Below are 12,766 nucleotides of genomic sequence, written 5' to 3'. Positions count from 1 at the left end.
AAATTTGGTCTACAATTTAGGGAGTTGAGAAGGTACAATGAATTGGTAAGTTCAATTGCCAAGAGGGTTCAGATGATGAACGCTCCACTTTAAAAAAAAACCTGAGGTCTTTGCCGGGTTGACTAGTGGAACACAGACTGTATCGAATATTTTGAGATGCATGCAGCCGGAAAAGAAGTGGATCGATTCCTGGGAGAGATTAAGGTTGCTGTGGTCGGAGGATTTGGGTAGTGAACTTACACAGGAGAAATGGGATAAGATATGGAAAGCTCCAATAAAGGCTAAACCAGATTTGCAACTCTGCTTTATACATCAAAGAATAGTGGGAAGAAGGTATTGGACCCTGATGCGTTTGTGTGCTTTGGGAATGATTGATGATGACAAATGTTGGGGTTGTGGGAAGGAAAGGGGTAGTCTGCTTCATATGTTATGGGATTGTGAAAGGGTGACACTTTTTTGGAAGGATGTGCTTGACAGAATCGACCAAGTCTGGAAAATGCTTACCCACGTAACTCTTTAACTGTCATTATACAGTTACATAGTTGTGGACATAGTATGAACTGGATAGCATCGAATTGGATTAATAAAGTCCTATTGGTGGCAAAGAAGCAAATATTAAAGGTCTGGAAGACAAGGAAGAAACCAACAATAGAGGATTGGATTTTAGACATGCAGGTCTTGTCAAGATATGAGAAAACTATGTTTTACAGGCAGCACAAGGGTGATATTTATGATGAACTAAAGGGGAGCTTCACTGATCTTTATGGGTGATCCTGGATTGTATTGTAATACATTGGGATTGTCTGTGATTTTATTTCTTGGGTTGGGGTGGGTGTGTTTGTTGCGTGTCTGTGTGGTGTTGTTCTGTTTGTTTGTGGTTATTCGATTCTTACTTGTTGGTTATATTTTAGGCTGATTTATCCTTAATAAATTTGTTTACATTTTGACTGATGTTCATTGTATATTATCAGTTTGTTTTGTTATTGATGTGGTGAGGTTTATTCCATAGTGGCCTAAGATGTATCCTTTGCTGTACTTGATGCATTTCTGTTTTTCTATTGATAATAATAAATAAAGAGTTGAACAAAAAAAAAAAAGATCCCGGTAGTTAACCTAACAACACTAACAACGGATATAACGCCATTTGGTGCAGCCTCCGAACTTAAATTGAATCGCACTAAGTCCTCCCTGTTTCCCTGAATGAGGCTACTACCTGTCCACCGAATACAGAGGGGTTTGGCCTGGAGCAGACCTTTGTTACATAGCTAGGAGTTAGGGTTAGCAGGGAACCCAAATCCTTGTTAGATAATAATCACAAGAGATATTTACGGGCCCTGCGAACTACTGTGGATAGATGGTGCAGACTCCCACTCACACTCATGAGCAGAGTGGCGGTGGCTAAAATGGTAGTGGTCCCCAAACTCCTCTCTCTATATGTTTCAAAACATTCCGGTATGGCAGGGAACGCCTGCCCAGCGTATGGACCAATGGCAGTGTGTCACTGATCGTATGAGCACCTTGGGCATTGAGAGGCGCACAGCTTCTGAGGCAGTGAAGCGTTGGAATGACCTCCGGTGCTGAGCCAAAGATAAGCTGGGTGCCAACTACGCCTCTAGTCTGGTGACTGGAGGTGGGCCACCATAAGAGGAGGAAGAACTCACTCCAAATGAAGAGATCATCAGTGATATGATTGATGTGGAGCAGATCCAAGGCGTGGGAGACTTGCCAATTTATGAGGCAATGTCTGGTGAGTGGTGATGCGTGTGTGTCCAGGACATGTGTATGTTGCTTAAATGAAGTGTAATGATTGTCTGGCAGTTCTGCCTGCATTTACATGACTGCCATGGGTGAACCATGTCATGGTGGACTGACACGTGCTTGTTGTCCTGCAGGCTGCATACGCACAATGTGCTGCACACCGTGACACATCCCATCACCACACCTTCTCACTCCTTCAATGTCACTCTCTGTCCAGCCTCTCTTGGCCCTCTTCCTGCTCCAACCTGTGATGGTGAATAGCCTGTGACAATCTTGCACTCCACACTCACCTTCTCTCTGCACATCTCTCACATCTCTGAGAGGTCACCCTGCCAGCTGCACCTCCTCAGGGGTATGCTACCCTTCCTCTACTACCCCCAGCAGCTTGCTATCTCCAGAGGACTGATTATACCCATGAATGTGGCTGTGTGCACTCTGCAGGGGTTGGATTTTAGGTGAAAAATTGTGCCACAAGCTGGGTACGGGCGGCCTCAGCACGTGCCCTTTCGCCTCCCATCCGCAGCCGCCGTGCATGTGGTTGGGGATGTGGGGGCACCACCATGTCTACCGGTACACCACACTGTGTTGCAACGTTGTGCAATACACATGCTGCCACAATGATCCTGCACACTACTGGTGGTGCATATAGTAGCTCACCACCAGAGTGGTCAAGGGAGCGGAAGCATGACTTTAGCACTCCAAATGTGCGCTCCACTATGGCCCGAGTTGCAATATGGGCTGCCTTGTATCTTACCTGGGGTGGTGTGGTGGAGTTCCGTATTGGCGTCATCTTGTAGGTGCTCAGAGGGTAGGCATTGTCCCCTGTAGAGGTGAAATGGGTTGTCAGTGGTGTGGTTTTGTCTGTGTGAGACATGCATGCATTTGCAGGGTCATTTCTACTCACCAATGAGCCATGTGTTGCCATGCCTCCCAGCTTCCAGGGCACAGTGTAGGGGCGACATTCTGAATATGAAACTATCATGGGTGGACCCTGGATAGTTGGCATATACAGAGGTAATGATTCCATTGGCATCACATACAACCTGCACATTGATGGAATGCCAGTGCTTGACGTAGGGCCACATGGGTGCAATCAATGGCACCAAGCACTTTAGGGAAGTGCGCTACCACGTAAAAGTCTTAGACCATGGCCTGCCTTTCTGCGGGTGTTCTGGGCATGTATATGTGCCTGCGGACTGAGGGGGGTGCTGTCATGATTGCCAACACCTGGTGTAGGCAGCATGACTGTGTGGGCTGTGAAATGCCCTGACTATGGCAGCTGTCCCCTAAACTGACCCAATGGCCAAAAGATGCAGTACATTGAGCACCTTTTCCAAGGGGCTCAGTGCTTGAGAGCACAGGGTGGGTTATGTGAGGTCATCTTCCCACTCCGTGACCAGGTCTAATATGATATGAGGTGGAAACCTATACCTGCCATAGACCTGGTCATCAGGCATCCCAAAAAGGCTGGTCCTGTGTAAAGAAATGCATGCCCTGGCTATCCTCGTCCTCCTGCGGTGTCCCACGATCACTGCTGCGAAAAATGGGACATTCATCATAGCTGTATACGCGCGTTGGTTGTTCGCGCACCCTTTTTATGCATTGTTTTTAGTGCGCGTTGACGCTTATGCCTGCGTTCGCGTGGCAGACGCGTTTCCGGATTAGCATGTCTTTTTCCATGAATATGTGTTGTTAGCATGCGTCTGGGTGATGCGAGTATTATACTGTGGTACTTCACGCGTAACGCCCACATTTACGCTTGTTGTTCCCCATTCCACATGTTCTGCCCCCTTTTTAGGTGACTGCGCAAGAAGGTATGCACCTTCGCTGGGCGTCTCGCGCAAAGGCGTTCATGGTGTTCAAGTGACGTGTTGAACCTGCGCTGAATCAGTGGAATTCTCTGGTAAGCCCCGCGCATTGTGTTCCATGAATCGACAAACAGGCGCTTGCAAGCGTATTGCACGCAGGCGCCCCTTTTTCTGCGCAATTTTGTTCTATGAATCGGGCCCTAAAACTGCTGGTACTTGATTTGTTGATGCTTTCTAGTCTGTGTACCTGAATGGTTTATTTATTAATTGAGATTTCAAATGTATGTATTGAAACGGAGCGTATTATCTCTTTTAATATGGATTTTATGTAGTTAAGCCGTTTCCTCATTTAGAGTATGTATACACATGCCACATTTGCACTTTGCACTGTTTTATAAGGCATTTGCTATGTGATGATGAAGTGTTTTATTATTTGCCTGTATTTCCTGTTTTGCTTTTAAGGCTTATCGCCAAAATAAAGCTTAATTGATACTCTATAATTCCATGGCAAATGTCCAGTCACACCTCTTTAATGCGTGTCTTATTCCCTCTATGTAGGTATCACCCTCCTACAGCAGCAAATACTAAAGTCCTCGCCGAAACTGTGGGAGATGGCATCTCTCTCGCCATTGTCGGATTTGCCGTTGCCTTTTCTGTGGCTAAAGTATATTCAATCAAGCATGCATATGCCATCGACGGCAACCAGGTACCAAGACAATTGGGAAAAGAAATTGCCGAACTAAGCATTATTCGCCATAAACAGATAACCATGCAATCTGAGGGTTTCTATATTGGTACACATCATTCCATACTTGAACATAGGTGTTGCTCTCTGCAAAGCTTTTGTACACATGTTTAGTTCTGATTATTCAGGTACTTTGCTTTCTCGCATTTCCGATAGAAAACCGGAAGTTTGGTGACAATGAGGGTTATTTGGCTCTGTACAGACGGGAAAAGATACAAAGGGGCACATTTTCTAAGCACCGCAAGTGTTAAATCATTTCTAGGGCCTTTAGATGGGATCCTCACAGGTACCGCGCAATTCATAATTCTCCTGAATATCAGAGGACCAAGAATGATATGATTGGTTCATAATTCTCCTGAATATCAGAGGACCAAGAATGATATGATTGGTTATTTATAACGCACTTAATACCCAGAGGTTTCGAAGCACGGACCCGGGAATTGAACCCATGTCGTCTTGCTTCCAAGGCTAGCACGTTGCCCCTGAGCTATCCTCCCAAGACATACGAACATAAGTAGTTCATGACAGGTAGAATGCAACCAAAGCCCTGTCTTTCGTCACACAATCATGATTGTGTTATGAAAGATCATCATTCTCCTTGCCAACCTTTAGACAAGCTTTCTGCTTCTTTTCATTGTTTAGCTTCCATCCCTACACACAAGCCCTGTGATGAATTTCCTACACAGCCTACAGAGAGTGAAACATGTTGGTGTATTGACATTACACATTGAATGGGTCCATAGCAGTAGAAAACAGTCTAAATTTACAGACTACTTCTCCTTCTCAGCAATGTCATAAAGGTGTAATTCTGCCTCCAGTGTTATGAATGATTAGATAAAAACTTTCAGTAGGCTGAAGAATTGCATTCCCCACTGTTAAGATAGATGAAGGTGAAGCGTAGAGTTATGTGCAAGTGGAGCTCTGGTGGGAGCTGAGGGGGAGCTGAGGGGGCAAGTGGAGAAAAGAGAAACATGGGTATTGAACTGTGGATGGATGTGAGTCAGGGAGGGCGTGTGCATACGTGTGAATGGTGGTTTTGGTGATCAGACTAATGAAGCTTGGAATTCAATTATGTGTACAAAAATGTGTACGGTACATTGCTAAGGTATGATTAGTGTTGTGGTGGTAGGGGTTTTAGGTGGAACTGTCAATGATGGGGCAAAAGCAAAATGGCTTAAAACATGGCTTTGAAGTTATTCTTAGGATTTAAAGCATTTCAACTCAAGTCAAAAGCCAGATGAGTGGTGTAGCTGATAAAAGTATATGTTATGGTCTGGGTGCAAGGGTGACTGTGATTAGGGATGTGTGTAGGCTGAGTAGTAGTATTGAGTGATAGTAGTTCCCCTAAATTGGATAAGTGGTGTTGAGCTGTGAATTGAGTTTTTCTAAGTGGAGAGATGTAGATGGAGGCCTGGGTGGAGGTTTTTGTGGTGTCATTGCTGGAGATGTGAATGGGGCTGAGGGTGCAGACGTGGGTGGGGTTGAGAGAAGATTGGGTGGGTATTGGCATGCACATGTCAGTGTAGATCTCAGTGGAGAGGGTGGCTGTCAGCACAGCTGAGAGTGTAGATGCAAGTGAAGGCTTTAAGTGGAACTTTGAGCAATGCTGAGAACGGAGGAGCATGAGTACTTCGGCGGTAGCCTTTGAGTGAGTATTGAAAAGATGTAGCCAAGTATCTGCCTAGTTTTATATATTGCTCGTTATTCCACCTGCAGGGGTAAGATAGAAAGAGAAAAACATTTCACTCATATATGTGACTTAATTACACGAGTGTTACAGCTATGAGAAGCTGCATTTTCCTACATGGAAGTTACTCTGGCAACACAAAATAGCAAGAAGCCAAGTGGACAGTAGTTGTGGCTTTTTCTCTGCAACTCTTTTGGGATGAAACTGCAGAGGGGTTGGATCTGTGTCTAGGATGGTGATGTGCACATAGAGACAAAGAGAATACACTTAAAATCTCCAGCCAACACTTACTCTGCTACTACCTACCCCAGTTGCCCTTCTGACCTGCATAGCCATCTCTTAGAAGTATTTCCTTTAGTTAACCTTGCCGCCCATCATTCATCATCTCAACAATGCACTGAGAGAGTGTGTGTGTGGGGGTCAGGGGGAGGGCAGGAGGGGGTGGGAAGCGGAAGCACTATTTTTTCTTGACCATCGCCACTTTATAATCTTATTTCCTAAACTGGCAACACATCAATGGTACGCAACGCATCGCCCACCAAACGTGTTTTAATGTAAAAGATCAAGAAAACAGCAATCAGGCTTTTTTTCATCTTCATTGTTGATTTGAGCATCACCCCAACACCACACATTTGCTTTACTAGCCTAACTCTCCAACTGTATATGTTGGTTAAAATGAATAAATATAGAAATTGTGTCTTTATTTGTATTCAGACTCAGGCTGATGTTTGTCATCTGTTTTCAGCCCCAGAACCCCCCTTTCACACCGCAGAACCACTCCCAACAACCCAATTGCTGAAAAGAAAACGAAAGTCGTTGTTAGTGTCTGTTCAGACTAGAACAGTTTCCTCTTTCTGAAGTTGCCCCATTACTGCAGCCCTGTTACCCCTGGAGGGGGAGATGATGATCCTACCAACCACCTAAACTAGCCCCCACCACAATGGTACGCCGCTGTTTTGAGCAATTCCCCACAAAGTCCTGGAGTCAAGTCTATACTCCCTAAGTCCCTAGGGTGACATTAACTCTCTCCTCTCCACATTTATGAACAACATGACGTTTATCATAGACCACAAAGTGTCACAGAAAGACTGCATACCAGGAAAAAAGCACCCAGGTATACTCAAAACTCAATCCGACCTTAAAACACTTAAACAACACCACCGTTCTCACCATGCAATCATTTAAACAGCAAAAGCCCCATATGACACAGTAAGAATTGTTGTGTAATATGTTGATCATAAGATTGTAATCAATTGTCTACATTCTAAAGGCATCATGAGCTTGGCCCTTTATTCGTTTCTTTCAGATCACTTTCAGGCTGTCTTTCTCCCTCCATTCATGTCCTCATTCCACCTGCTCACAAGTGGTGTCTTCCAGGGATCTTCACCCCCCTACCTCTTTGTCCAAACCCTTGCATCACTCCTTGAATTCCACGGTCTTTCTTTCTTCGCCTATCTTGATGACAGTCAGCTACAGGTTCACCTAAACAATGACACTAACTTTTCGCTCATCCGCTTTCAAAAGTATATGACCGAGAGCTCCACCTGGATAAACATCAAGTCCCTAAAATTCATCTCTGGGAAGACAGGGGTCATGTTATCTGGAGCCATCTCTCATGTGGCCTCCATCCTCTCTGCCATGACCCATCTGTGTCCGATGTTATAAACCTAGTACTCAAATATGGTAATCAGCTTTCCTTGTCCCCACAAATCAGCCACATTGCCTGGTCTTGCTTTTACCATCTCAGAGTGCTTTGTCAGATTCTTCCTTTCTATATTCACCCTGTACAAGCAACAGCTGCCACTGCACTCATGCAATCTCAGTTAGATTACTGAAAACTCTCTTTATCGTGGTCTTCTCTCCCACCAAATCCATTGTCCCCAACTAACCCAGTATGTTTTATCCTGCTTCATCGCCAGCACCAGGAAACACAGATAAACACCACCTTGACACACCAAATTATCTCTCTCTTTGCTAGCTCGCAATCCTCTCTCAAATTCCTTTTCAGACACTCACTGATGTCTCTACCAAACAAACCCAGCTTTCTTAACATCAGATTTCTGAGAATGCATCCTAGTCTTTCTGCTCCTCTCAGCGTCAGCTTTCTCAGGTGCCCCCATTCCGCTGCTCTCGAACTGACAGCTGATCTTCCTCTGTGCTTTCTGCCCAAGAATGGAACGAGATTCCATTCCACCCAATGCCGATACCGCCCAGTGAACATGCCCTCTACAAGTGTCATTAAAAAAAAACATACCATACCGTAACAAGTGGGGAGTGCAAACAAAACAGTAACCCTCTTACAGGCTATATACCTTTGTCATAGCCCCATCACAGAAATGCAAGGCCGTCAAAAACGTAATAATTGATACAATGTCAAAAATCAGAATGCATATCATCACCCCTCTTCTACAAACCGGGACACCCCGCCAACCTCTCTAGGACCGTACCTCAATGGTCAAACATCAGGCCGATTACTACTGATGAGCCAATTACCTTTCAACACCCTCACATTGCTAAACCCCCGGCATGCAAGGAAAACAATGAAAATAATGGCAAAGTGCCCTTGCACCCTAGTGAAATACATCATCAATGTGTCTCTCTCACAAGGGACCTTCTCTGCATCATTCAAAACCGCCTTAGCATGCCCACTTCTCAAAATAATGATCTGAACCTGGACAGGGGCAACCTTGCAGACTACCACCCAATCACCAAACGTCCTTCTCAGAGGAAAGCCATGCTGTAAATCGTAGCCACACATTTGCACAAATAAATTGAGAAACCGTGTCTATATCAAGACTGTCAAAGTGAGGTCAGGCCCAGATGCAGTACCGAAATAGAAAGCACAAAGGTTAAATGGAGACACAGTCTGTTTCATGGGCAAAGTAAATGCATGTCACTTGGTCCTACTCAAATCTCTCTGCAGTCTTTGATAGTCATCCAGACACTTTTAATAACAGTACTAGCCTCAGGTATAAGGGTTCTAAGGATTAGCTTAACTGGTTTCCTCCTGCCTATCAAACAGACAATAGCTGGTCTGGATGGAAAAATCCTGCATCGTTTGGTCACATGTGGGGTCCGCCAAAATTCTATCCCATCAGCAGTCATCTTTAATCTACACATGGAGCCTCATTCTGCTACAGGTAAGAGTGTACTTTTGAAGGCGCATGGCCCCAAATAACACATATAAATTGAGAATATGGGTTGAGGATGAAATGGGCGGGTGTTACTCCCAGAACTCTTTTACAAATGCTTCCATATGGTACGATCGTATGGCATGCAATTCATTTGAGGTATTTTGATTATTACTATGATCAAAGTCTATTAGTATGGTATCTTTTGAATGCTTGGGATCATTGTAGGCAAATGGTTCATTCTAAAGAGCATTCGGCTGGTAGCATGGATGGATGGATATTGGATAGGATTTAAAGACAGGCCAATAGGATGTGGGTGGTTCTCAACCCAATCATCCTTGCAGTGGCCAGAGAGGTGGGGGACATTTAATCGGAAAGTGTGCCCTTCAGGGAACATTGTACCAGTGACATGAATTAAAACTGACTACAGGCTGATGCATCTTTACAGAGGCTTGGTGTTCGCCCTAAGGAGTCTTCGGAAAACAGAGATGCGCGTTGTACAGTCTAAAGCGCAATGGGCCTCCTTACGAGCTTGGGCATTATTACCAACAGGCTTTTCCAACAACGAGCTTTTACACAACCTTAAGGAAAGGAATGTCAGAGCCTAGTCAAGACAAATCCATAACTCTCCAACAATTAAGTGTAATCTCAGTTCCTTGGGATTTTTCCTGGGGCTCACAGCAGAAGATCCATCCCCCGCTTTCAAAGTGCCCCACCCCACTAATGTGTACAGCTTTCCAATTCCTGCTCTTTCTTTCCTCCTCCCACCCCTTTTCCTCTTTCGCTCTTGGCTCTGCAAAGTAACTTCAGTAGCAAAGTTTAACTACCCAATGAATAAATAAAGTGTATTAGGAGAGGGGTTTTGGCACATGCTCACCAACTGGTCCAGCATACTTACAAAGAGGTATTCCCAGTCCCACATTCTTAAGAGCAGGTATCAACAGTCAGTAGCAGGTATCGCCAGTTCTCACATTCTCAGTAACAGGGGTAAACAATTCTCACTTGCTCATTAAAAGTTATTGATAGTCTTGCATGTTCAGATATGGTATGTTGCCATCATATCCAGTTGCAGATGATTTCCCTTTCTCACATGCTCGGTTACAGGTATGGGCAGCATTTGCAACCCCAGTAGCAGGTGAATCCAGTTTTCATAGGCCAGAAACTGGTATGGCTACATCTTACAAGCTCCTTAGCAGAGTGCAAACTTCTCACAGTAATCAGAATGACCAGTTCCATCATGTCAAGTAACATGCATGTCCATTATGCATTAACCTCTGGTACTGGTTTGACCAGTATCTACAATCCCAGTTACAGATATGACAAGTTATCACATCCTAAAATAAAGATACCCTCAACTTTCACATTGCTAGTAACAGTATCAGATTGCACGCGCCCAGGCTCTTTATTCTCCTCCAAGTAGTCTCAAGTCTAGAGGTCTTCACGAGCCACTGGAAGCAAGAATACCAGGAGGGTTGGGCTATGATTTGGATCATTCAGGAGTAGAATCAAGACTACCAGTCCTTACCTGCCACTGCAAGTGGGAATACCAAGATGGATATGCTGTGCTTGGGATCCATGGCAGGTCACAGGAGCAGATCCAGACCTGGGTTGGAGGCTAGTAACCAGCACATGGCTGCTTCTTTTTTTATCTCTGCTGATGAGTCTGTTATTCTATCGGTCAGTCCGAGCGAGGTTGCCCCTCTTTTCGATATCATGTTCCAGGACTATTAACATGAGAGCATGAAACCCTATGTAATAAGCATTAATCTGAAGTATATGCCCTATGCCTTCCTATCAGTCATATATGTACCAGTTCACACTAGTGTAGGAGATTGTCTGCATTTTTTGGATCACTTTCCCCAACTATTTAGTGACACGTTGACTTTATTGTGTATCAATAATTATAATATAAGGCAGGTTTTCTTACTTTACTATAACACAGAAATAGGGCTAAACAGATGAAAAGTGTTGTCACCTGCAACTGGCCACATAAACATGCATTCATGAGGAGATAGGTCAGGTCCCGTCTGTGCAGTAAATATTCTATTGTAACAAGTCTAGACTTAGTTTGTAGAGATAGAGGACAGGGGGTGATTCTACGCGTATCCTGCCCGAGAAAACACAGCACTATCCCTAGTCAGCGCTGGTGTGACGCTTATCTAAAAGTGGATAGAAAAAGAAGAGGGATAAAGCTCTCTGCACATTGATGTTCTACTTGTGTTGAGAGACAGGACCTACCCCTTCACTTAATTTCAACCTCAAACATCCCATTAAAAAAAAAATGTAAATAGATGCAGGGGTTCACAGGATGCTGTCTATGGCAAGATATCTTGGTTGGCCGATCTGGGGGCCCGGCTACTAAAATTAAACACTTTTAAAAGTGTCTTGAAACTCTTCTGATCTATACCGGGTAAAACAACCTAATAAGTCTCCATGGGATCAAAGTTATGCTATAGTTAATGGAAAGCAACTGTATACCATTACTACATACAGAATATCGACCGGTTTCAGTGGTTCACTATTTCTTCTGCCCACTTTCTTCAGGAAGGTCTTCTTCATGACAACTTGGTATACTCATCATTGTCTTGTTTACTGAGGCGTGTGTTAAGGTTTACTACACCACTAAATAGTGGTCACAGCACAGAATTTAATGTATCTTGGACCATGGCGCTACAGCGTTACTGTATCACCACACAGTTTAACACAATCACTGATAAATGCATGTTTATGTGACCAGTTGCACTAAGGGGTTTAGCCCTATGTTTGTGTTATAATATCAGTTGCCAGGGCTTACCCTGTTCCGAATACAGTTGGGGCCCCACTGTAAAGTTATTTGATCTTTCTTACATTACTAACTGCATAAAACCAGTAACGTTTTAAGAGAAAAAAAGGCAACAAAACGTATGGCACTTCCATAGAATTGGACACATTCAATTCCACCATGAAATATGGCAGCTAATTCATGGCAACTGGAATGTGCAAGGCTTTTCTACAGTGGCTATACATTTTCCATTGAACATGTGCATTGAATCAGATTTGCTACAGCTCGATTTGAGTGTAGGTACAGTGTTTATTAGTAAATGTTTGTGTACTATAAAATTGTAAAAGTAACACACACAAGGTGTATCTGGTGTGTGTGTGTGTGTGTGTGTGACAGAGAGATAGAATGAGAAGGAGAGAGAAGGAATGAGTCAGAGAGAGAGACAGAGAGAGGGATAGAGAGACAGACAAAAAGAGACCGAGAGCGAAAGAGTGAAGGAGACAGAGACAGAGATAGAGACAGACACAGAGAGAGGACGATGTATATTAAATAGGATGCATATTTCTATTTTGGTAAGTGAGACAACGGAAACACACAAGAGGACACGACCCAACGATGATCTTTATTGAGAATTGAAATAAAACCTCCTCTAAACCTATTTCTATGAAGGGGTCCCTACTCTACAAAACAACAAACGGGTGCTCATCTGGATGCCTCTCAAAACTATCCTCCATCCAAATCCATTCTAGCCTACCAATTAACCTATCACTTCTGAAAGAAAGAAAACAAAAGGTTAACATATGCTAGAGCTTAGGAAAGGGTTACTTCCCCCATGTAGTGATTTAGTGGATGCTGGTTTTCTGATCCCCATCCAAG

At 44.0% G+C, this 12,766-nt stretch overlaps 1 protein-coding gene across 1 annotated transcript in view; it reads left to right on the top strand.

The window, feature by feature from the left end:
* The window catches only part of LOC138513973 (chloride anion exchanger-like), a 266,455-nt gene that overhangs the window by 175,599 nt on the left and 78,090 nt on the right, over positions 1-12,766 (top strand). The window contains exon 8 of the mRNA XM_069629153.1: positions 4,125-4,272. Within this exon, the coding sequence (XP_069485254.1) occupies positions 4,125-4,272 (148 nt within the window). The remainder of the gene's footprint in view (positions 1-4,124; positions 4,273-12,766) is intronic.

This window comes from Ambystoma mexicanum, chromosome 12 (genome assembly GCF_040938575.1).
Source record: "Ambystoma mexicanum isolate Mex_15411 chromosome 12, UKY_AmexF1_1, whole genome shotgun sequence".
In the NCBI taxonomy this organism is placed as follows: Eukaryota; Metazoa; Chordata; class Amphibia; order Caudata; family Ambystomatidae; genus Ambystoma; species Ambystoma mexicanum.
This window is presented reverse-complemented; position numbering and strand designations above follow the sequence as displayed.